Source organism: Bactrocera neohumeralis, chromosome 2, assembly GCF_024586455.1.
Source record: "Bactrocera neohumeralis isolate Rockhampton chromosome 2, APGP_CSIRO_Bneo_wtdbg2-racon-allhic-juicebox.fasta_v2, whole genome shotgun sequence".
NCBI classification, from domain to species: Eukaryota; Metazoa; Arthropoda; class Insecta; order Diptera; family Tephritidae; genus Bactrocera; species Bactrocera neohumeralis.
The window spans coordinates 59,083,722-59,109,479 of NC_065919.1; the positions used below are offsets into that span (position 1 = coordinate 59,083,722).

Below are 25,758 nucleotides of genomic sequence, written 5' to 3' on the forward strand. Positions count from 1 at the left end.
CTATACCAAATATAATTAAAAACAAGTGCTTTTATACTAAGTTATCCGTTAGCACATACTACATAAAACAGTAAATAAATAGTTTAATTGCCTACTTGTCAGAAACATGTGCCAAAACTAGTTTGGAAAATTTTTTGTTGAAAATCTTATCATAGAGATGTACACGCAAATGTAATAAATTACCATCAAATAGATTTATAACTAATACCATACAATAAGCTGAATCTGTTTATTTCTGTTCAATATTTATTACAGTTATATTTAACACTTGTTTTCCTGCTTGTATTGAGAACAATTGTTCTTGAAACGACGCAAGATCATATGGTCATTTGTATTGTGGAAAGTTGTTGTTTTCAAATCAAATTTAATTCTTAAGCTTAATCATAACTTTCAATAAACTGATAATGGCGATAATCGTGTTATCGAACATTAATAAACTCTGATTTCACCGGCTGTATATCAATCGGTCTGATTCCATATCAGGCTGGATCTGCGAATTTCTTTGATTTAAACTTTTATATGTGGATTACAGCGTTGACGGTCCGTCGAACACTAAAAACTGATTCAGTCGATGAATTTAGTGGTCAAAGTATAAAATTTCTAAGTAGCAACAGCAAATACAGACAAAAAACATGCAATCAGTTGACTGAGTTGTTGAGGCGTATAGTAAGCGACACACAAAGTAGGTTAGGTTAGATTTTACTGCCCGCCTGTGAAGCTATTGAAGCATATACCTAATGGTTCTTAGTCGCCAAGGCTTATGCGAACTTAACTTCATCTAGCCCCTTGATCTACGAACGAATCTCCTAGATATCTAAGCCGAGTTTTAGATATGGCCGGACATAAGCATAGAAGATATTCCAGTGTAGTTTCTCAGGAATACTGTTTCTTCTAAGCTTTTCTCCTCTCATCTTCTTTCTGCTAGGTTACCAATAATAGTAAGAGATTTTACAGAGCTAATTCTGTGTTCCTCACGTAGAAATCGTAAATCTAGTTAGATTAAATTCACGAATAAAAACACTAATTTACAGTCATTACTCGACTGCGATGTTAGAGGCTGTTTCTTGTTAATTTTGGGTTGCTAAAACCTCATCCTCTGCTTCCACCGGCGGGTACTGAATCGAAAACCTTCAAAGCTGGAAGATTCTTTTCCATCCGGACAACATTACCTAGCCAGCACAGCTGCTGTCTCTTGATTCGCTGAACTATGTAAATGTCTTCCTATATCACTTCGCTTCATCGATAGCGGTACTCGCCATTGTCAATGCGCAAAGGACCATAAATTTTCCGCAACACTTTCTTCTGGAAAACTCCTATGGTCTACTCATCGGTTCATGTCTTTTCCATATCTCCGCAAAAAATAGCAGGACGAGAATGATGAAAGACTTTTAGAGTTTGGTCTTTGTTCGTCGAGAGAGGACTTTACTTTTCAATTGCCTACTCAGTCCGAAGTAGCATCTGTTCGCAAGAGTGATTCTGTGTTGGATTTCAAGGCTGTTGGTTCCAAGGTATACGAAATTATCTACGACTTCAAAGTTATGACTGTCAACAGTGACGTGCAAGGCAAGTCGCGAATGCGACGACTGTTTGTTTAAGGACAGGAGATATTTCAACTTGTTCTCGTTCACAACCAGACCCATACTTGTATGTTTCGCTTCCTTATTCAGTCTAGAGAAAGCAGAACTAATGGCGCGGTTGTTGAGGCCTATGATACCAATATGCCATCAGCTATATAGTACACTCTAACAGCAGATTATCTGAAACCTCGTTTGGTATCGAACGGATCGGAGCTTTTGGTGTAGCTCAAGTCAGTTGACACAGCCGTATTAGTTTTGGGGGATTACTAAGTTCAGATATAGCGGCATAGAGACTTATCCCACGGTCCCACGGGTCTCCGTTTTTGTGGATTGGGCGAATCACACTTAGGTTTCAATCATAGGACATGGTTTCATCTGACTATATCTTGCAAAGAAACTGATGCATACACCTTGTCAGTTCTTCGCCGCCGTATTTGATTAGAGGGCAAATATACACACATTTTTCAGAGAGTTAACAACAATTTTAGCTTTTCCAAACCGAGAAGTTTGCTGAATACCATCTTGCGTATGTTTTTTAAGGTTTGAGTATATTTTCAGAGTCATCTTTGCCAGTATTATATAGGATATATTATCAATCATAAACCAAATTGAGAAAAGTTTTGCGAATTTAAATGTCATTTATATGGCCTTACGATGGTCATACGTTCTTTGTTATGACATTCTTGTCTCTTGCGTTGCTTTAATAATTGCTGTCCCCTTCGAATTTAGTCCTTGCTTACTTGGTACACAAAACTTGATATTAAACTAAAAGTTGCAAATGTGTAATATTGAAATGAAAAACAGGTGTATCCCATCGATTATTCAACTGTATGTGATAAATGCACATCGATGCACGTACATGTATGTAAATATTTGATGAATTGTGCAATGAATTCGTCCGGTGAAATTAGAAACGACACAATATTAGCAAACTATTCTTTACATCCATAATATTCGCAACTCGCATTTCACATTGGTATTGCAAATCAATAATAACGAGGCGCAGCCCATCGGGATTTTAAGTTCACACATATTGACTTTAGTAGAAACACATGAACATACAGCTATATTGTATAGAAAAGTGGGTTGTTAGGCACTCGAGCGGGCGTAACAGCCGTCAGTTTAGCGTCACACTTAATCCAATGCAAAACACACAGTTTTCGCACAAATATATGCAATCGCTTTGTAGTATATACATATGCATATATCTGTGCTGGCCATTGCACTTATACGCGTATCTACTTATGATGTAATGCATTTCTAAGCCCATTGTGTTATACAGCCGTCAACTTGAACTTGGGCTAATGGCTGCCTTCGCATAACAGTGACCCACGGCAAAGGCGCAATGCTGCTAATTTGACGCTGTTTGGTTTAAGACTAATGCTTGTTTTACTAATTGGCTTTAGATCGTTTGTAAAACATTGCAGACAATAGCAGAATCCAATATAATATTCTTATTGTTCATGAAAAATCGATAATTTTCTCACGCACACTAGTAAATATGTTACTTTGATTTCAATAAGTATAATGAGCCGAGATTTATACTACAAGTATATACTCTACATACATACATATTTTAAAGCAATGCTTTTATATGTTGACAAATCTAGCGGTTGTTTGTAACACCTTATAATAAACAAAATACAGGCGAACCTTTTTACACGGTTTATCGGGACCAAATACATATATACCGTGTAAAAGAAAATTAAAAAAATGCATTTGGCGATTTCTTTTCGCTATTTAGCGAACTCAAGCGATCGCTCCGGGGAAACCGTTTTGAGTTAATTGTTGAAGGCATTGAACCGCTACGCGCATTGAAGGTTATTCCGAAAATTGGCTTTAACAACCGTTTCGAGGATTGGAAAAAACGTTGGCACAAGTGTATTGTGGCCAAGGAGGATTACTTTAAGGGGAACGACATATATTTTGCAAAATAAATTACGAATTTTAAAATTATGAACAAAGTCTTACTACTTTTTGCTCATTGCTCATATTCTATTCACGTAAGTAATTCAATTGACGTAAGTAATAACGATAAAGACGCTGTGGCGTCTTTGGGTTAATATCTTAATATCTCATTGAAACCTTACTGAGCGTTTTTCATTTGGATTATGAATTAGAAAGTGATTTCAGTTGCTGCCTTTAAACCTTGACAAATTGGACTAACGGTGAGAAAATCAGTTCCATTGCATGCATTTACTACTGTTTTGTTTTACTCGTCATTGTCGTTTCCAATTAAAACGAGAAAAAAATTGTCATCGCCCAAAACAGAATCTGCAAAGAATTCGTTGATATCTTTAGTGTTGAAGTCTTCAAAACCTTCTGAAAAATATCCGCGTATGCAGACAAGTTCTATTGACTCGTCATCTTGACTTTTTATTTTTTTAATAAAACGCTTTGAGAATCTAGTATCTACCGGTATACTCTTCTGCGATGATCTTCAAGCAATATACAAATGAGCGTTCTGTTTTTATCATCACATAGTCTCTGATGTTAAATGCCTTAGAGAAGTTTCTGACACATATAGGACTTTAATTTTTTCGAATTCTGCGCACAGTTGGTTCTTATCTTTTTTACAATACATACTTTTTCACCCTCTTTAAATTATCTAAAAATCTAATTTTCTCAGATCAACTTATTTTTTCACGTTTAGGCGGCATAGTGAATTGTTTTGTTTTGACATATATTTTTTTAGTTTCTGCCACAATATTAAAACATTTTGTATTTTCTAAAAATTTGGCAAAAACCGTGCAAAAAAAGGGTTAAGCTTTGTAAAATATTGTCAAAAAAAGAAAACTCAAAAGAAAACTTTGTAATAAGAGGATCACCTGCATATATTAAAATTATCAGTTTGCCGATACAAATCGATTTCGGGATTCCTTTATCAGAGCAAAAGCTAATTTTAGAAAAAGGTGTATCTCGAGGAAACAGGTTATTGGATCTATGGGTTAGTATCGCGAATGGGTTGATTCAGAGCTCTGAAACACGCACAAAACATCCGTTTGTTCTGGAAATTTATTAAAAATTTTTGATCGACTCTTGCTAAAATTTTTAAAGCCATTTGAATCAAACATTCGGAGAAAATTGCTCTTTATGACTTGGTTAAATCAACGTAGAGAATATCTTCCCCAACTTGGTCAGATTATTTCAATACCTACGAATTTTATATATCAGCCAGTAAGCTAATTCAATTGAGTCCATTAACATCATTAAATAGGGATGCAATATTTACATAACCAGGATGACAGGTGATGAAAATTTGGTTAAACTTTTGTAAGATTTGGTCCCAAAAATCTAAGCCATATACGAGTACCTAGTATGCCGATGCAGGCATTTACCGGATAAGTGAGTAGGTTATTCTATATAATCCAAGAATAAAATGTATTTAATCGGTCCACAATTTGTCCAACTCATCTATTACCATAACTATGTATAAAGATTCACAAAGCATTAATTGACTTTATCTTTATCATATCAATTAGAATACAAAAAACTTAGTAGGGGCGGGGCCACGCCCACTTTTCCAAGATACCTTCATACCCACTTTTCCAAACAATTGCGATTTTCCTCTACATGCTAAAATCTGTGAGTTTTAGTGACTTTATATGGTAGTATGTACATAAATATTTTGGATAGGCATTTTTTAAAAACAAAAATAACATAAGTATTAGAATGAAAACCATCGGAAACGAAAGAAAAAAGGAAGAATAATTTATTTTGTATTATAAGTTAACGAAGATCCATTTAAAATCTTAAACTAAGCATCTCTTTTTCAGCTTTATTTGTATTCGGGAGGTAAGATAGGATGTCATAGGTAGTACATACATAATTAACTTAATTGAATTGATAATTAACTTTCAAGCAAATTAGTTGAGGTAGTCCGGCATTGAAGACTTATAAACTTACTGGAATTCAATTAATGCTATTATGGAATTAGTTTAGTGTGAAACCGATATATGATCATATTCGCCAAGCTTTCAAGTGGCAATGCGTTTTTAATAGAACAAGTTCAAGTGAATTTAATATACACTTTACTAAAACACTTTGTGTACTGAGTTCATTGCATTCACTGTGAAGATAACCAACCATTAGTATTAAAGAAATTCCCACCACATTACATACATACATACTATGTATATGAATAACAAGTACCCATACTATTTGTATATACTAATCCAGAGTATTTGTATACGAACTGTACTGATTAGTTTGGGAGGGGAAAGCAAGTAGTTTCATTCATTGCTATAGACTAATTCAAATTTATTTATTTGTGAATTTTATGTAAATGCAATAGAGCTAGCAGTAGTGGTACCCATGTAGAGTGTGTATATTTAAGTCATATAGCCAATTAACAAAATACGCTGAAACATTAACGCTTAAAGCATTTTAAGAGCTTTTGGGAGGGAAGAGATTTTTTGTTATGTTATTACAAGTGCAATTAAAATTAATAAGAAAATGTAATTAAATATATGTTTGATACGCTTGAATACACATTAAGTGCTTTGTCAATATTGTTATAAATAAATTGAATTTTATTATTTAATATGCAATTTTTATCTTATAATACTTGGCGCTAAGTCTATGAATTCATTATATGACATAATTTTCACTTATGTACGCATATATGTATGATGTTTATGCATATACATTACATTTAGGTATATGTAATCGGAGTGGTTTTGATTGCTTATCATTTGATTAGAAACAAAAAGTTAAGTTCAGGTTTTGCTCCTATAATTTGTAATGAGAGGTACGTAATATTAAATAGAAAAATTATGCATATGAATTCTTATAATTATATTCAATATTAGGCGGTTTGTGAACAGATTGCGGTAACTTTTGGCTGTAACATTTTTGCTCACTTAATTCAATTAAGATATTCTGCATTTTATCCGAATGACCTACTTTAGAAGCAAGCTTACCAACCAAAGTGGAGTGTATGCATGATAAATATTAGTAATAGGGAAAACTTAATACTAATATCACTCAATTTTAGTACCTAAACATATTATGCAAAAGTTAACATTCTAGTTAAAGAATTGGGGAAGAAGATAGTGACCTCAATAGCCAATAGGAAAGGTATCAAGTCAAGATATTTTATATTGAATAAATGGGTGTAAAGGAATGGACTAAGCGATATCAGCCACCTTTTGCGTCAAATCACACTATCTTTGGGAAAACATTTCTTCAAATATTAATCGATATAATAAAAAGTCAGTCCGAAAGAAAACGGAAATAGTCCTTCAGTTTTTGAGATATTAATGTGAAAATTTGCACACGTCCTTTTCTCGTCAATAAGTTGCTCAATTGTCGGATTTTCAACCACTATAGCATATAGCTGCCATACAAATTCAACAATCGGAATCAAGTGCTTGCATGCAAAGCATTTTCATTTGACATCATATTTTCATGAAATTTGGCATGTATTATTGTCTTAGGCAATAAAGCAATCCTCGAAGAAAATTTTCAGATCGGATAACTATAGAGAACTGTATAGTAGCTGCAGTACTAACTCAGCGATTGAAATCAAGTTCTTGTAAGGAATCTTTTGTATGTTGATAGATATTATAGCTTCCTTGCAACCGAAGTTCACTTTTTTTTTTGGTTTTAAGTTATAATTCCTTACTTGCTTGTTTGGCGCTTGAGTTTATCAAAACAATTAAAAGTGACATTTAAGATAAAGACAAGCAGCGAGAGTATATAAATTTCATAGTTTACATACTTAGATACATACAAAAAGCAGGGAAACCTAAATATTCATACCAATGCAGTTCTTTATTTTGCAATTTCCTTATTAAATATGTTCTGTCTTTATTTCTTCTTTGTTCAGCGTAATAAAACATAAATCTGTATATTTTAAAAGACTTGGACAACGCAATAAGGAAGCATTAAGAGACAATCAAATGGCTGTCTGAGACAATTAAAAATTATATACAAATATTATACATACATGGTTTTATAAATTAATAATTTACATAGTGCACAGTTACGTAATATATATGTACGTTAGAGTGAGTCAAAAAATACCATTTTTTTCGTTTTGTACTCTGAATAATAGGTTCTTAGACCACTCTAAGAAAGTTTCTCCAAGTATGAGCTCTCAACTGTAACAGAAAGGTCCTCACGCTTACTTTGCTGAAGTTTTGGAACCAATCAAAATAGCTACGGCAGCCACGCTGCTGCTAGCTGGCTTCTGTGCCCAAATCTCCTACCAAAACGTGATTATTCTAAATTTTGTAAAAACATCTCACCTACCTTTGAAATATTGTTGAAATTCATGCCGCAAAACTGCGACTTTTCCATAAATGACAGAATATATTAAACACTTTCCCATACAAAGCACGAACAAGAGCTGCCTTTCTATGCCTGCGCAGAGCACTCACGCACACTAGAAGGGCCTCTTTCAACATAATTTGTGAAAGAGCAATATCTGAATAAACATTTTCACTATAAACACTCACGTTATCAACATTTAGCATAAAACACTTTATTTTCATCAATATTTTATGCTAAAACCACAATTTTTATAATTTATCACCATTGCGTCGGAAATTTGTATTTGACTATTTGACAATTGAAATGGCGGCGGATACTGGACACTGTATAGTGTTGCCAATACGTTTATATGCCAATACGTTTATACAGATTCCGATAGATGGCACCATATCCAGTATAAGTGTCAAAAGGTAACCAAAATATTAAAACTACCAGATTTGTTGCACTTTGTTGGTACATTTAAGAAATTCTAATAAGCTGCTGCTTACTCTAGAAGAATATAAAAATATCAAAAATACTAATTTCATATTATTTACTTTTAAGTTTTTGAAAGTTTAGTAATTTTCTAAAAACGAACGATGCTAAATACAGAAAGGTCTATACACTTCCGTTTTTAATTTGTACGCCACTACTGTAACTATTTGTAACGTATTGGTAACTCTATTTTTATAATTGCTTTGTCCAATTTCCGCGGCCATTTCGAACGCTGTGCATTTGCTTAGCTTTTTTGTGTGACAAGTCAGTGGTAAATGTGAATCTTGCTCCGAAAACTTAAAAGTGAAGTGTTAAGTATGAAAAATTAGGCGATTTTCGTGGAACTTCTTTGAACGTAATAAGGTATATTTTCAGCTATATTTTAAGTTTTTTTTTTTATAAAAATGTTGAAAAATAACGGAGTTATGTGTTGTCTTCGAAGGTGCCAAAAAAAAAGTGGCCCAACTGCTGACATGATTCCGGCGGAATGAGTAGCTGAAACAAAAAAATTCAAAAAGTTTATTGAACTTGAAGATATTTCCTGATCTACGATAATAATTAATTAATTCATAATTTTTGTTTAGTTATGATATCAGTAATTTTGGAAAATTCGTTTCGAGAAAAACGCGTTTAAAGTTTCGCCCATATATGATTATGCCTGCGAGCGGTCGCTCTTTAGAACGCTGCCATCCAAAAACTATTCAAGATATGACCTTGCCGATTTTACAGGATATTTTTGGAAATATAAACTATCGAAAAAGCAAATAAAAACAATTTTTTTTTAAAGTGTCACACTGGTATAGCCCGTTAAATATAGATAGATGGGTTTTATATAAAAAATAAATATACAATTTTTAACTTAGAGGCATTTCATAAATAATATGTTCAAATGATAATTCAATAATGGACATCCGAAAACTTCGCACGAGTAGTATATACCCTCAAACACAAAAATTGCTCTTAAGTGGCTTTTTTAGGTCAGTTGTTAGCAACCAGCGCATGCGCAAAACATATGGGGTTTACAATTGATATGAGGCGTACTTGGAAAGATCACATAAAAATAAAGATAACTCAGCTAAGATTAAAGTTGGCACATCTATATTGCCTCCTTAGGTCAAGATCCCGCCTCAGTTTGAAAAATAAGTTGCTAATTTATAAGGTAATACTTAGGCCGATTTGGACGTATGGCACTGAAATCTGGGGCAAAACATCGAGTGCAAGTTTTAAAAGTTATTCAAGCTTTTCAAAATAAAGTTCTGCACACTTTAGTGGTGGCTCCACCACTTTTGTTTAGAGAATCATGAAAATATATGTATTTGCGATTCAATTGCTAGACAATAGTTTACAACAAAGAAGATTGAAAAATACCACTCGCTAGATCTCCCCTTTCGATTCAATTATTGTATACAATTTTATTGTATTTTATTTATTTAGTGGCAACTAACTCATTGTGTTTTCAAGAAATTTGGTTTTTGTTTTTTTAAATTAAACAAATTCAAAATATATTGAAATTTACAATAAAAAATAAAAACTCAAATAGTATTAAAACCAAAACCAAACTCTGTAAAATATGAAACAACAGCAAAATCATTCACAGTTTCGAAAATTTTTGTGTTCAGTCAAAAATGTTTTGAAATTTTTAAACATCACAACTTTAAATCCTAAAATCATTTAGTATTATTTATTTTATGTGAATTTGTATCGTTTTAGACACGAAATATTTACCGCAATTTGCAACTAAAGTGAAGTACAACAATAACAGCAAAACATATACGCGAGTTTGAGCTACAACGCGAAATTACGAAAAATTGCCGCTTCTTTCGAAAATAACTGCTTTTTTGAAGCGCCACAGCAGACGTCCACGAACAACCCACACACACGCATACACACACGAACCTACCGAGAATGCAAACAACAAATCAAAACACTTGTGATACCGCCGAAACTAGCATAGCAACAACAAACACAGAAAACGAATTTGATACAACAGCAACAACAACAATCAACACTACTACCAACACACAAAACGAAGCTTTTGCAAACTACAATGTTGTTGTAGACAATCTTTTTGCACAACACAACAACCTTAACGAATTAGCTGTAAACACTACAACAACAACAAATACACTGAAAACCGGAGCAGCCACACCGATGGACCAGCGACCGCAACTGGATGAGGACAATGAGAACTGTGTGATTGATATAGCCACCATGCAAATCGCTGACGACAGCAACAATACTGCCACGATGCCAGCCTTAAGTGGCGACAGCAACAACAAATACAGCTATACAAATGAGCATAGTGAGTCTGGAGGTGAACGGTTAGCGGGTGATGCGAAAGGCGAAATCGATATAGCAACAGATGCGGAAATGGAAAGCGATGGCGATGGCGATGGTGAAGGAGAGGGCGAAGAAGAAAATGTACAAGCTGAGGCTGAGCCGCATAGCGATAATGAGGAGGAGGAAGTGGCAAACCAATATTTGAATGAAATTGAGATTAGCAAAGTCGATGAAGAGCAAATCATTACCGAGCTGGTGGATGCCAGTGGCCAAGGAAGCTGCACGGAAGCGTAAGCATAATAATATTTGTTTTGAATTGAAATTTTTTATATTTTCATTTATGTTTTTTTTTTATTCTAAATAGTATTAAGCAAAGCAACGGTATGCGTGTCGCTTTCGGTATAATCTTAAGACTAATGTTGCCACTTGCCAACAGCGTAATGCGCAGCTTCAAGGGTATACGCGATGTGCGGTTTCAACGTGTACTAAGATCAATTACTTCCAGCCGACAGGTGCTCACCAATCTAATGGCATTCGCTGCCAATTCCATATCGCTGAACTTGTCGTCGGTGCACGGTGCGTATACGTAACTTTTTTGCAATAAATGTGATTAATTTACTTTTTAGTTGTTGTAATTAGTTTTTAGTAACATTTTATATAAATGTTTAATATATTTTATATTTATTTCATTGGCATTTTATAATCGGATGGCAGATTTTAGCTATAAATCCAATCGATTCTTAAAAAGTTGTAAGTGATGAATGAGAAATCGCCATTAATTCGTTAACCAATACAGACTACGCTAACTTTCGCTATATCTGTAGCTGAAGTAAAGTATTTAAATATTTAATAGAAAGAAAACTAGAAACGAGATCACTTCTGAAACGCATCATCACATACGTAGGCTATTTTTAACATAATTTAATTGCTGGGCACTCAATAATATCTTATAATCATGAAGAGAATTATGATATGCAATTGATTTTATTTTTCATTTTCATCAACTGAAATTTTTTTACACATTGAACCAAAAAAAAGCAATATACAGCAGCGGACACCATATTGTGGACGGCCAGTAAATTCACTTAAATAGATGATATAAGACGATTGTTTAATACTTTTCCGTATATAGCAGGTTAACTGAAAAGTACCTGACTTGACATATATTATGTTAGTTAGCACTAACCTTCAAAAGGCGTATTTATAAATTTGACAGCAGTCGGATCATTAGTTTGTGAATTATATCATTCCGAGTGAAGCAACTTTTGTTGTTGTACATTAAGGGGTTTTTACCGAGAAAACATCAAAAAAGTTGAGAAAATAGTTTTGAATGACCGTAAAATGAAGTTGTCCGAGATAGAAGACACTCTAAAGATACTAATTGAACGCTTACATCATATCAACCACGAATATTTGGCTATGAGAAAGCTCTGTGCAAAGTGGATGTCGCGCGAATTTTGACCAAAGACCATGACGACTCGATGATTCGGAGCAGTGTTTGGAGATGTTCAAGCGTAATAAACCGAGTTTTTGCGTCGATGTGTGAGAATGGATGAGACACGGCTCCATCATTTCACTCCGAAGTCCAATCGATAGTTATTCGATGAACCCGCTCCAACGTTTGGAAGAGCGCAACAGTCAACTGGCAGGAATGCGAATGAAATAATTTTAATTGAATTGAAAAAGGAAGGATCATTATCAGCGACTATTACATAGCGTTATTGTACTGTTTCACCAGCACAGTGCACCGTGTCCCAAATCTGTGAAAACGATAGCAAAAATACGTTAATTGGCTTCGAATTGCTTTCGCATTCATGGTGCTTTTCAGATCTGGCTCTCAGTGACTATTTCCTTTTCTCAGATCTCAAAATAATGTTCGTTGGGAAGAAACTGAGGCTTATTTTGAAACAAAGAACAAACCGTACTACAAAATGGTATAGAAATGTTGAAGGGTTGGGTAACCATTGAACTGAACTTTGTGAAAAAAACAAAATTTGCCAAAAAAAAACATAATTTACTATGGTAGGCCGGGGATCTTTCAGTTGATCTGTTATAGCTCCATTAATTAGTATCAGCATCTCCAGCTCCACCAAAAGAATAGCCTCTCCAGATAATTTGTTATCCTCTTTGCCTGACGGTCCATCTTCTAGTCTTGACAGACGGCAGCGTTAATCCGGATTAACTGCGCATTTAATTAGATTCAATCAGACGGCAGCTATGCGAGTTTCAAACTCTCGTAAACAGTTGATTGTCATTTTAATAATATTTTCAATGAAAATGTATAGAACGAAAATGAAGCTAACTCTGTAAAATTTTGAGGATTAACTGGTAGTTCGCAATGGAGTTATCTTCACTAACTCTTCATTTAATGCAGTTAATCTGGATTAATGCTGCCAGTCTGTTAATGCTTTTAGGCAGTCGTTTTTGAACCGTTATCCGATTTTTCGTCATACATAGCATATACTATCCGAACCAAAAAAGTTTATTTGGATGCATCTAAAAATATAACATTTTTTCATTGGTTCAAGCTCCACCGTTCGTGACTTTTAACCCATTTTGATGCTTAAAACTGATTTGTTTGGTCGACGACCATTAAGTCCACCCATACAGGACCAATTACCAAGCCATCTAAGTCGATATATGTTAATGTCGATATATGATAATATATATCGTTCATAAGATTTCCATCATGTGTGGCAATGAATTTTGGTACCCAAAACTATGTTTTCTTTTTTAATTGAAACCGTCGAAAAAATGAAGCTTCGCATATAAAAGAGAAAAAGAGAAAATACAATTTTTTAATGAGAACAAATTTGAGTGAAAAATAGGGGTGATTCATGAATTTGAGAGCCTGAATGACCTTAAACCAGTTTCTGATGATCGTCCTCGAAAACTTAATGCTAATTTAGATAATTTTTTTCTGTTGGAAAGCTAGATTGATTTTCAAATATTTATCCATTTGTACACATTTTATTTTGTAATATTATTTGTCATATACATATGTACTTTGAAGTATCTTGATATACGTATATATCCACATCACTTTCGAAAGCATCCATACATTTCATTTTCAAATATTACTTTATTCCCACAGTCTCACAGCGCATAGAACCAATCTTGAAACTTCTCAAAATACGACAAGCGCGCGATGGTGTTGAAAGTCTTCCCGACATGCCTTCCATCGATATAGCACCATGTTTTCCAACCGCTACACCACCGCCGACTCCAACAACACCCGGCACGCCGACTATGCCAATATTATCGCCCTTTTTAAATGAGCCTTCCATAGTTATGGCAAATTTTTCGACGGACAAGCGAAAAGCTACGCTGCCACATACGCCAGCACCAAAATGTTGCACGATAAAAATTTTAGCAGAACCACCACCTGGCCAACCCATACGCGCTGACATTGTCTTCATACATGGACTGCACGGTTCATTGGTGAATACATGGAAACAGGGACTTTGGGAAAACGAGCGTCAACCTGAAAATTTCGAACGACCACCAAAACCACCTGTGAGGCCACCGAAGCGGCCAAAACATTCTCGCACTGCCCTACTACATCCGCCACACAAGCAAAAACGCGCAAGATTTGCGCAAGGCGATCCGAGTCAACGCGCCACACTGGACGCAATGGAAAGTGATGAATTCAACAATTTGGATGATGGTTTTTTCGATGCGACCGAGCGTGAACTGAAAGAGGGGTATGCATTAGGTACTTATAGTCTCAAATTTGTTTCTATGAATATTTTTATCTATAGTGTCTCATATGTTTGTGGCGCACCAGAAGATGTACAAAATTGTGATGGTATCGAGTATAGTTTTCCCACATTCCGACTGCGTTTGAACGATAACGGTCGGCTACTGCAAGGTCAATTCGACAAGATGCAAGATAGTCCCATAGATGTAAGCGCCGGTGAACCACACGTGAGTCAAACCCCACCTGCCAGCGAAAGCCCCAAGGCAAAAAGCAAAGGCAAAGCGAAACCTTCGGCGAATGATCCAAATTATTCAAAATGTTGGCCGGGTGATTGGCTGCCTTTGGACTGCCCTGGTGTACGCGTTATTGCCGTAAACTATACTACCGATCAATATTTGTGGCGTCCCTTGTGGAAAAAGAAAGAGCCGCGTTCGAACCTCATCGAGCGTGCCCGCGAAATGACCGAGTTGCTGATAAAACATCGTATTGGTTGTGGTCAACCGATTGTGTGGGTGGGTCACTCCAAAGGCGGCCTGTTCATTAAGCAAATCATAGTCAATGCTTGGGAGAGTGGTCGTCCTGCAGTGGCGCCGCTCTGGCGCTCTTCACGCGGCGTATTTTTCTATTCCGTTCCGCACCGTGGCTCACATTTGGCTTGCATAAAAGCGCCGCTGCTGGCACGCTCTGTGGAAATGTTGGACATTGAGAAGAGTGAGTTGATAATTAATATCTGTAAATATGATATAGATCATTATTACGTCCATCTTTATAGATAACAAATATTTATTGGATCTGCATCGACGCTTTGCGGGTCTCTATCATTTGGGCCACATTAAAATAGAGGTATTCAGCTTTGTGGAGACGGCGTTGACACTGATGTCAGTGCTTTATCTGCGCATTGTCGGAGTGGATTCAGCAGGTTAGTGAGAAAAAAAAAAGGTTAAATGAAGACTAAATTCGAGAATATCTACAAAACTACACATTACCATAAATAGGAGCACTCTGCCCTTATTCCTTTTGATACCTATTGTAAAATAATCAAATAATATCTTTGTGGTCCGCAAGATTTTATTAAACGTAAAATATTCTTCTAAGTCGACGAAAGTGCACTGTCCGGGTCGAAATCTTATTCTTCAAGCCCACAAATAGAAAGTGAATTCGATGTAATAAGGGAACTCTTCGAATATCAATAGACTTTCTGAAAGTATTAGATGAGATGATTTTATCTCCATTGTCTCTGGAATTGAGGAAATGACAGAGCCGCATCAATTCTTTGAAATGTGATAAGTACTTGGCTGTAGCTTTACCGTCCGTAGCCGATTATTGATTTTAATAGTTTTTTCTTGAATAATTCTTATTCGCCACATTAGCTCCGTACAGACAGCCATAAGACCACTTTGACGCTATTGAGATCTAATTCCAAGCAGTTTATGCATTCTTTCGGGACCGTCGACGAAACATGAAACCACTAGTATACATTGAATGTCAAGAAAAAGTCGAAACAGTGGATTTCAACGTTCAATTTGCTTCGAATAATGTTATATCGAACGGAAAGAAAATGGTCACTACTTTCTAGGGTTCCCAAAATGATATTTTTATCGACTATTACGGAGCCATACTTTGCAGGCTTCTAGGACACGAACTTTTCAGACAGCTTGAAGTAGTTGAAGCATCACTGTGTCTAATGCATCGACATAAAAGGAGACTATGTCGAGAAATAAATCACAATTATTCTAAACATCTCGTTTGTCTTTTCAAAGTTAAGTACTCATTACGGTCCAATGTGTTTGTATACAGCAGGGCGAAGATTAAATATGAAATTAGTTAGAACACCAAGTCACTTTAATATCAATTGCAATATCTGAAAATGAATACAGTTTTCTTCAAGCCAAGAAAATATTCTTTACATAATTTTGCGGAATGTTGCCGAGTTGACAGTCCTTGGCCGTATAACAAGCTCGGTTCCAGCTATTTGGAGCCGTTTCTGTTGTTGTTGTAACGGGTACCTATTCGTTGGGATGGTCATCATCGAGGTCATCATTGACGGGGTTGGATCAAAAGGTGTCAGATGTGTGGGGTTAGTAGGGCATGCAAAGAGGTGGCTAGTGTCATGCGGCAACTCGAGCACTTCGTTTACAATGGGTGGTGGTTTGAAGTAGCGTTCGAAGTCTGGTTGGCTTATTGTCTTATGTCGTCGGCGTATTTGAGGAATGATCTCTTGATGCGCCTTGGTGGCGGTTTCGCACCAAACAAGTGACTGCAGCGATGATTTCTGCGAAAGCTTAAAATGGCTGGGGAGGAGCTCATTATGCTTCTTAACTGGGAGCATACGGAATTCAATATGCAGGTGTTCGATAGGAGACATCAAGTGGCATCCTGTCGTAGTCCGGAGGGCAGTGTTCTGACATGATTGCAGTTTTCTCGCCTGCGTTCCTTTGTCTTTTCCCATGTGACTTGAGGATTTTGTTGCGGCTCTTTACTTTGGTAATAATCGAGGTCGTGTGAGGAGAGAAAGAGCACAGGCTCTTGAAAGTCACACCTAAACTCTTAAGGTTAATGACAGTCGGAATCTTAACGCAATCGACTGCAATATTATGATCAAGTCTGTACTCTTTAGTCCATTTTGTGGATATGGTCTCTGTGGATTTAGTGGGGGATAATGTTAAGTTCCGTGCAGCGAACTACTACTTTCAACCACATGCCATCGATTCCAATTGCCCGACGTAATTATCGTCGATGTCCTCAAGTAGTGTTATGTGCTTGACTGTGTCAAAGGCTTTTGACAAGTCCAACGCTACGAGGATCGCCCTCTCACAGGGTGCTGTGGAGGTGCTGTGCACTTTTCGGAAGACCCGTCTATAGTAAAAACGGCTTCAAGGCGCTTCAAATTCTTTAATTTAAAAAATGCATATTATTTTTCCAATCTTTAGCTTAGACATTAATTCTAAATCAAGGTCTAAGTAGCCGTCTAAACAGCAATAAACATGAAATTATTAATAACATGCGCTAACCTTTTCACATATTTCGCAGATCCCGGATTTGGTGATGTGTGCGGCATACGCTTGGATCATCGCGAGATTTGTAAGCCGCGCAGCCGAGACTGCATTCTATACAAAGAATTAGTTAAAATGATTAAAAAAGTATATTAAAATCAAGAAACAAATTTAGAATTAGTAAACGAGTAACTAAATAGAAACTGTTAGTACCTTATTGTTTTAAAGTATAATAGTGTTAATAATGCTGAAACTTTTGAAAGTAAATACACAATTTGCCATAAAACCAAAAAACAAAAAACAAAAAAAAAAACATATAACTGTAAAAGCAAAAATTTTAATAAATACATTAAAATATTATATATAAATTATATTTGAGAGCTTATGTTCAAAACATATTTATGTTCCACAAGAAAGCAAAGCGTTAAACTACACACACACATGCATATATAAGTACATAAAATATAAATATGTACTAGTGTATTTACACCAAGCGCATTAACTTACCGTTAAGCTGTTAAATGGTTATTAACATCCTTTGCTACTCAACGATTGCCATTGTTTGTCTATAGATATATCTACTTGTATAAACCATTTATATACTATAATATACATATATATATATATGTATTTGCGTTTATTACAAATTTTTTGATAATTATAATATATTTCTTATAATTAATTTTTGTTATGTAAAATAATATGTACTATAAATATAACTTCCGTAAATAAGTTGAATACATATGTATGTAGTATATACACATATACGTAATATTGTGCATAAGAATGTTCTTAGTTTTGTTCTTAAGTATTTTTATAAAAATGCATGGTCATCAGGTATAAGAACCGTTATATAGTGATTGGATTTTGTGATCAGCTCAATAAGATGTGATTTTTTATCAAAGAAAAGCATAGCATAGAACGATATATGTACCTACATAGATAGCGATGATATTTTCTCCAGATATTGCATGTGTAACAACAAAATATATAGCTATGTATCTAAGCAATTTAGTTAAGTACTTACTGTAATTATTATTTAACTTTTACACAAAACAAAATGAAGTATCTACTTATCAAAGCATTGCTGATCATTAATTATATATACAATATATACAAATACGATTATATTGGTATGAAAATATTTTATCATTAAAGATTTTGAAATTATTGCTGTCAATACCATAAGAAATACTTTGCCACTGATTCTTTAGTAACGCTTATATAACTGTACATGCGTTTTATAAAATCTTATATTTAATAAAGAATTTATTTTACTACAACGAAAGGTAGTTTAACTTTAGATAAATCTCAAAATAATATGCCTTCAATTTATGTCTTAAAGCCCTTTTGAGTCTTTCTAGAAAGTCACAACGGCTATCTCTCCGACCTTTTACGTTTCCTCGCTGAACGGAACTTAACACTCTCCCTCACTAAATCCACAGCGACCATATTCACAAAATGGACTAAGGATTACATACTTGACTTTAATATTGCAGTCGGTGGTGTTTAAATTTCGATTGTCAATAACCCTAAAGAAAATTTGTTGCTAACATACAAGGCAATCGGCCGGTCGGTTCTTAACTACGCCGCACCAATATGGTCCCCTGGATACAGAGAAACGCTGTTGAGGAAGCTTCATACATGTCAGGACACTACACTCCGGACTACAACAGGATGCCTCTTGATGTCTCCGATCGAACATCTACCCAGTGAGGCCAGTATGCTCTCAGTTAATACGCAGTATGAACTCTTCTTCGAGTTGTTTCTCTTGGGATATTTTTGTAGAAAACGAGCTCGAGTTTGTCGCGAGATTCAAGAGTGACCTGCTCACTGCATTGCGCTATAATCGCAAAGGTATTTATTATCTTGTAGTAAATCCTTGTTAAAGATTGCTGTCAGCCGAATCGGAGTGTTAGTTTTTGTAGATCGCGTGTGAAACGGTTATATTCGATGATTTTAGAAAAACGTAAAAGAGTAATATCAATGGGTGATTAAATTACTGCTTACCTGTAAAGGAAATCGTGCAGAGAACTCAAAGAAAGCTTAAATGCTGTAAATGGTGACCCTTATCTTCCGATGGCGACCATCAAAAAGTTTCAACATGGGCTATCGCCGGTTTTTGATGAACTACTTCCAAGTGCCCCGAAGATGGCTATGGCGCAGAAAAAATGACCGCTGATCGAAAGTACGCAAGATATTTGAGATCGTATTTATCACAAAATACTATTTGGGTCATATTCTGTATGAAATGCATGGACATGAGAAAGCTGTCTGAGCGATAGATGCCGCGTTAGATCCTTCGGACGGTAAGTGCAGCCAAGAGACCACTTTACAGGAGTTAGTTACGCTCTTGAATGCAATGGGAAGGTGTTTCTGCTTCGTGTTGTCAATGTCGATAAAATGTGGATCCATGAGTTCGAAGAGGGTGAATTTTTAACGTTCTTTGAGATTCACAAGTGGTGATTTATTTCAACGACGTGGAGAAGAGCAAAATGCTTTGCTGTATCGAACTACTTCGTCGATTCGACACCGGATTGCAAAAAATCGATTAAATTGATAAACCCTTTCCGTGTCATTACAGCCAAATTAGTCGAATTAGTCTATCAACTGTTGCCTTATTCACTGCATTTTCCAGATTTGGCTTAGATTGTTTTTAATTTTCATAGTGGAAAGAGTCACTCGCAGGGCAGAAATTTGAGTATGAGGAGGACCTACATAAAAAATTGGAGCAACGACGAGTTAAATGCTTCAACCTTAGAAAAGTGTATGTTGCGAAATAAATTGTAAAAAACTTCCGGGTTTCTTTTGTAGGCTAATTTTAAGTGTTGTTCGTTTCGACTTTTTTATGTGGATAAAATATGAGTGTAATGGGTATTAGTATCGAGATTGTAGCATACAAGGAAAATGCTATAACCTCTGGTAACTTTATCTTTGTAGGTGACGATAAAAGTTTACTTCCTTGAGGCTCATTATTGACATAAGTCTGTCAATGTCGATGAATTTATTGAGAGAATACTTCGGTGAGCAGATAGTATCACGCTTTCGGCCGATCGATTGGCCACCAAGATCATGTGATATCACAACGTTATATCTTTTTCTGTGGGTATTTGAGAAATCAAAAATCTATGCGGCCAATCCCGCTTCAATTCAGGCTTTGGAGCAAAACACCACGCGTGTCACTCGCCAGTTACCAGTCGAAATGCTCGAACGAGTAATCGAAAATTGGATCATCTGAGATGTAGCCGCGGTCAATATTTGAAAGAGAAATGCCAAAGAATGTTGTTACGAATGATTATAAACATTCCCCATTAAATTTGAAGTTACTATGTTTTTTTGTTTTAAATAGGGAATCTCGAAATGGACCACCCTTTAAAACTGTATCAATACCTTTTACTACCCCAAAATAGAAATCTTAATAAAACAAGCCATTATTTGTTTCAAATAAATTATATTTGTATTTTCATGTTAGCCTTTTTTCGTACACTTTTCTTTTGAACAATGTTAATTGCTTCCCGCACATCCTCTAACACATACTCATATCATATTAGTGCGAGCGCTTGATAGAAATAGTTGCGCAACCGTTATTTATTCCCGTGTATTATTTCTACACAAACACGTTCTTGACATGTACATATGTATATGCGTTTTATTTTGTATGTCACACTTTCACAATTTTTTTTTTTTGTTTTTAACACAAGCTTATCAACTATATACACATGTATTTTCATGTTTTTGTTTTTGTTTTTATTATTTTCTTTTTCTCAATTTACTGACATACAAGTATAAAAAGTGTTTGCTTATCGTAACGATAAATATACTATATATTATTACAATATATATTTAATAATTAATTACTCTCACATTTACGTACAAAAAGCGAACAATTAATTGATATTTATAATAATAAAGAAGGAAAACATAATAGAACTTTTCATGAAAAATCACTTAAACAAGTTTGCATACAATTCTAACATCTCTTAAAATAAACAAAATAGAAAACATTTTTTTTTTTGTATTATTTAGCGCCTTAAGTTACTGGTATCGTAATATAAAGTGTGGTCTCCAAGAGTTTTTCGTTTTTTGAATAATTAGAATATAAATTAAATTTTATAAAAAAAATTGATTTCAATTTTTGCATAAGATTTTAGTTAATTCACAGATTTTAGAGAAAAAAGTCGAGCTTAATATTTACAGTTTTTGATCCTTCAAACTTATACACAAAATGCATAAATTTCAAAACTTAAAATGAATGTACTCCCATTTCTCATTGAGTGTTTGAAAAAAAAAAAACAAAATATTATATAGAAAGTTAAGCCTACGTTGCTTAAGTATTATGCAACCAGGAGATTTTTGCTGAAATTTTCTTGGCACAAATTTCAAATTTTAATTGGAAAAATAGCAAAAATTGGCTTGAGCGCCCAGAAGCATGCATGTAAGCACAGGGAGGGAATCAGGAACTAGTCAAAAAAGTATTCACAACTATTTGTATCAGTTTCTAGGAAACTAAACATATCCCATTATTAATGAGGATGAGTTATAATCATCAAATTTTCTCATAGTTTCTAGGTGGAACATGCCGTCTCATCGGTTCCACTAATCAAGAAGTGCAAGATGAGTAGGTAAAGGTATGTTTTTATAAGGGTTCTATAGAATCCGAGACCAATTTTGCTAAACTAGGTACACAAAAATTTTTCCCACGAATTTGAAACTAATGATGCTGAAAACCAGTTATTACCAAAAATCGACCTGAAGATCCTAATTGACACATTATATGTAGATATAACTAAATTCGCCAAGAAATGTGAAATCTGGCGAAACCGTCGATTGCCTGAGTTATCGCAGGGCGTGGGACACTTTTAATACAGGGTGTATAAAATTGGCAGAAATATTGAATTACATTTATGAACTTATAGACTTGAGAAAATTTCGGATATAAAAAATTTGTATTCACAATTTAATTTTAATTTAAAGAATTACATATTTAGGTGCATTGAGTCGTAATAGTTGCTCATTTTGGCAAAAAGTTTGAATCAAAAATAGTCGTAGGAATGTTTATGTACCCAAAAGGAGCTTCGAATACAAAGAACACAGCTTCTATCTTCTACCTTCCTCTCTCTCTTAAACCGGGTTTTCCAATATGGATGGTATGATTTTTAAGTGTCTTTTCAGCTATTTTTAATATTTCAAGATCTGTAATTTTTTTCGTTGCATTGAGTAATGTTACAATTTTATCATTGAAAAATATACGCAAGAACAAAGTTTACAAATTATTCAATTTTATTATCAAAATAATTGGTCTCCAAATTTTCCTTGGAGTAAATTGAAAATGCTAACGATCTTTTTAAGAAAATCATCTTCTCCGATGAGGCTCACTTTCATCTGAGTGCTGCCGTAAATAAACAAACCTGTGAATTCTGGTGCGAAGAAACGCCACTAATTATTCATAACCAACCATTAAATTCACCTAAATTAACAGTTTTTGGTCTGGTGGAGTAATTGGTCCGTAAAACGATGTGCAACAAATAAGAAAGAGAAAGCTACTGTCTAGTTGTTGGGTGTAGCTTTTGTCAAATTTTAGCCGATAAAAAGTAAGCAAGGGATCAACTGACACTTCTGTCTGTAATGTCGAATTTAATAATTTTTGACTGCTAGAAATTAGTCAAAGATGATCGAGAACGTGTTGACAACGAACCACGTTTAGGACGGCCATCAACATCAACTGATGATCAACACGTCAATAAAATAAAGGAATTGGTGCTTTAGAATCGACGATTAACAGTCAGAGATTTGACTGACATCGTTAGAATATCGGAAAGATCAGTAAAAACTATTTTGAAAGATCATTTGAGCCTAAGAAAAGTGAAGGCACGATTGGTTACAAAATCACTAATTTTTTTCGAAAAAGAGCATCGCATTAACGTCTGTGGAATAATGCTTACCGACTACCAGAATATCATGAAGCGTTATATTACTGACGATGAATCTTGGATCTATGATTACGACCCGGAAAAAGACGATGAATCGGCCGAATATTGTGGCAAAGGTTAGCCAAAGTCGAAAAAACCACGTCAAAACAGGTCGAAAATCAAGGTTATGCTGACAGTTTTCTTCGATTATCGTGGTGTGGTGCACTCCAAATTCCTTCCTACCAGTCAAACTGTCAACAAGGAATACTATTTGAGTGTTATACGGCGTTTGCGCGAAACTATTCGTAAAAAGAAGCCGGAATTATGGGCAGATAACTTTTGGTTTTTGCACCACGATAATACACCGTCGCATACTGCATTGATTCTTCGTAAGTTTTTCGCTAAATCCGGAAATGGACTTTAACATTTGTTACCAAGATAGGGAAAACATTGGCTTAAGTGTATTGGGATCAAGAAGAAGGATTTTAAAATGATGAACAAAGTCTTACTACTTTTTGCTCATAGTAGAATATTGTTCAAAGGATTCTCTACTAATCATTCGTTTTCAGCGCAGAAAAAACTCATTTTTTTTTTTTAATTGAAGCTTGTGCAAGAAAATTTCAGCATTTACGCAAAACTAAAATATTTTGGTTGTGTATTTTTTCCACGAGTAAGTTAAGACTCGAATACCTGCATTAAATTTAAACACTTGTCACATCCACTTGCACGGCGGCAGCAAACAGTGTTTCCCCTTTAAAGTTTTCGCCGTGGCCATATTTTTTTTTTCTTTTTAATTCTAAATATTTTTTTGCAATAAATAAAAAAAAAACAAAATCTTTATATACTTGTAAATACAAATTTTTAGTTTTTAGTAAGTGTATGCGTGTGTGTTTTTAACTGCATTTTGTTTTCACATTTCGTTTGCTTTTGTGTGTAGTAATCTAATATTTGTTTTCATTTATCTAAATATGCTTTTGGTATCAAATCTTTTCTTTTATTTTTTGTAGCTGCTCTCTTTCTGCTTTTTATTACTAAAATTGTGTGCCTTTTAGTTTAAAATTCTTACACATAGATAGATAGGCATATATATGTTATGTGTGCATATATGTATGCACATAACTGTTTTTATGTCTGTACTGTAGTATGTTGTTGCTTTAGGAATCTCAAGTATGTTTTCGGAATAGTCGAAAGTTGCTGCTAGTCGTTTTGTTTTGGGCAGTCTGGACTTTGTTTTTCAAGTTTTCATTAAAATTGTTGTTTTTGTATTCATTAACTTGTTCAATACTTTTTGTTATTTTTGTTTTTGTAAAATGCTAACGGTTTGTACATATACATATATTTATTATGCTTTAATTTTTCTTTAAAAATCAGTTGCTATTCTAATACAATGCCAGCGTAGTTGCACACATACTTGTATATATTTATTATGTACATACATATGTGTGTGCTTTATGTGTTTTCATTTTTTTTAAATATTAGTATATTATATAATCACTATTAAATGCTTGCTTAGGTTTAACTGTTTATAATTATTCAAATAAAGTTGAATTATGTGTAACTGTATTGTTTTTCTTGTTTTTGTAAATGTATTAAATTAATTGTATGTATGTATGTATTGTAAAGTGGAAATAAATATAAAACACAACAATTTTTTATATGAAATTATGTAAATGAACACAAGTGATTGGTTTCTGTATTATTTCTTGGAGAGTAACTGTTTTGTTGTTGTTTTTCTCATATATTTTTTTTTATTTTTGCTTCTTTGGCTCTCCTGCAGTGTAATTTAATTAGGTTTTGCGTATTTGCATTATTACTGCATTTAGTGGTACACCATGCGAGAAAACTATTTATTTTTTGTCGCATGTGAGAAAATCAGTATTACTTATTGCATGCGAGAAAATCGATATGTATGCTACGACATGCGATATTTCTCAGTACATAAACTATAATTAATTTGTTTGGAAGAAAATTATTTATTTTTATCGCATGCGAGAAAATCGATGTGTGCTTTGGTAATGAGCTTTTTGCATAAATAAAGAATATTTTGAAGAAGCTTATTTGGATTTTTCGTATTGCCAGCTTAAAATGAGAATATATGCGGATTGAGACTTCTAAGGCTAAGGTCGTTTATCATTTGTTTATACCTCGAAAATCACTCATTATTAGGAACCTGAACATTATTAGGACTTCCCCAGCCAATTTTGGTACACATTACTTCCAAAAGGCGACTTTAATGGTGTTTAGTTGTTTTTATTGTTGCGTAAAATATACACCAAATAGTTTTGGGAAATTTTGTGGCAGGGAAGACCATTTGAAGGATATTAGTGCGTGTCTGTCCCGGTTACTCAAACACGACTGTCACAATCCAGTAAATTGTAGTGCATCCATTTTACGTGGAAATTGTTCGATTCAGTATTCTTTGGCATTTTTTATATGGTTCGAGAAATCTGGGGACCATTTCAGGATCATTATAGCCAGAACAGTGCATATTAAGTTTTCCACTCAGAGGCAAACGCAGAAGACCCTAGAAAGTTTATATATCGATGTGA

The 25,758-nt window shown here is 34.6% G+C and overlaps 1 protein-coding gene across 6 annotated transcripts in view; it reads left to right on the top strand.

Annotated features, from left to right (window-relative positions):
• LOC126753450 (uncharacterized) overlaps window positions 1-18,222 on the top strand; it is a 34,258-nt gene extending 16,036 nt beyond the window's left edge. For 5 of the 6 annotated variants that reach the window (XM_050464953.1, XM_050464969.1, XM_050464978.1 and 2 more), the window contains 7 exons: window positions 10,038-10,897; window positions 10,972-11,183; window positions 11,322-11,357; window positions 13,702-14,311; window positions 14,369-15,018; window positions 15,080-15,226; window positions 17,338-18,222. In XM_050464953.1, coding sequence (XP_050320910.1) covers window positions 10,233-10,897; window positions 10,972-11,183; window positions 11,322-11,357; window positions 13,702-14,311; window positions 14,369-15,018; window positions 15,080-15,226; window positions 17,338-17,456 — 2,439 coding nt within the window. In that variant the 5' untranslated portion in view covers window positions 10,038-10,232 and the 3' untranslated portion in view covers window positions 17,457-18,222. The remainder of the gene's footprint in view (window positions 1-10,037; window positions 10,898-10,971; window positions 11,184-11,321; window positions 11,358-13,701; window positions 14,312-14,368; window positions 15,019-15,079; window positions 15,227-17,337) is intronic. The other variant, XM_050464988.1, reaches the window with a different exon arrangement.
• Window positions 18,223-25,758: the final 7,536 nt, after the last annotated feature.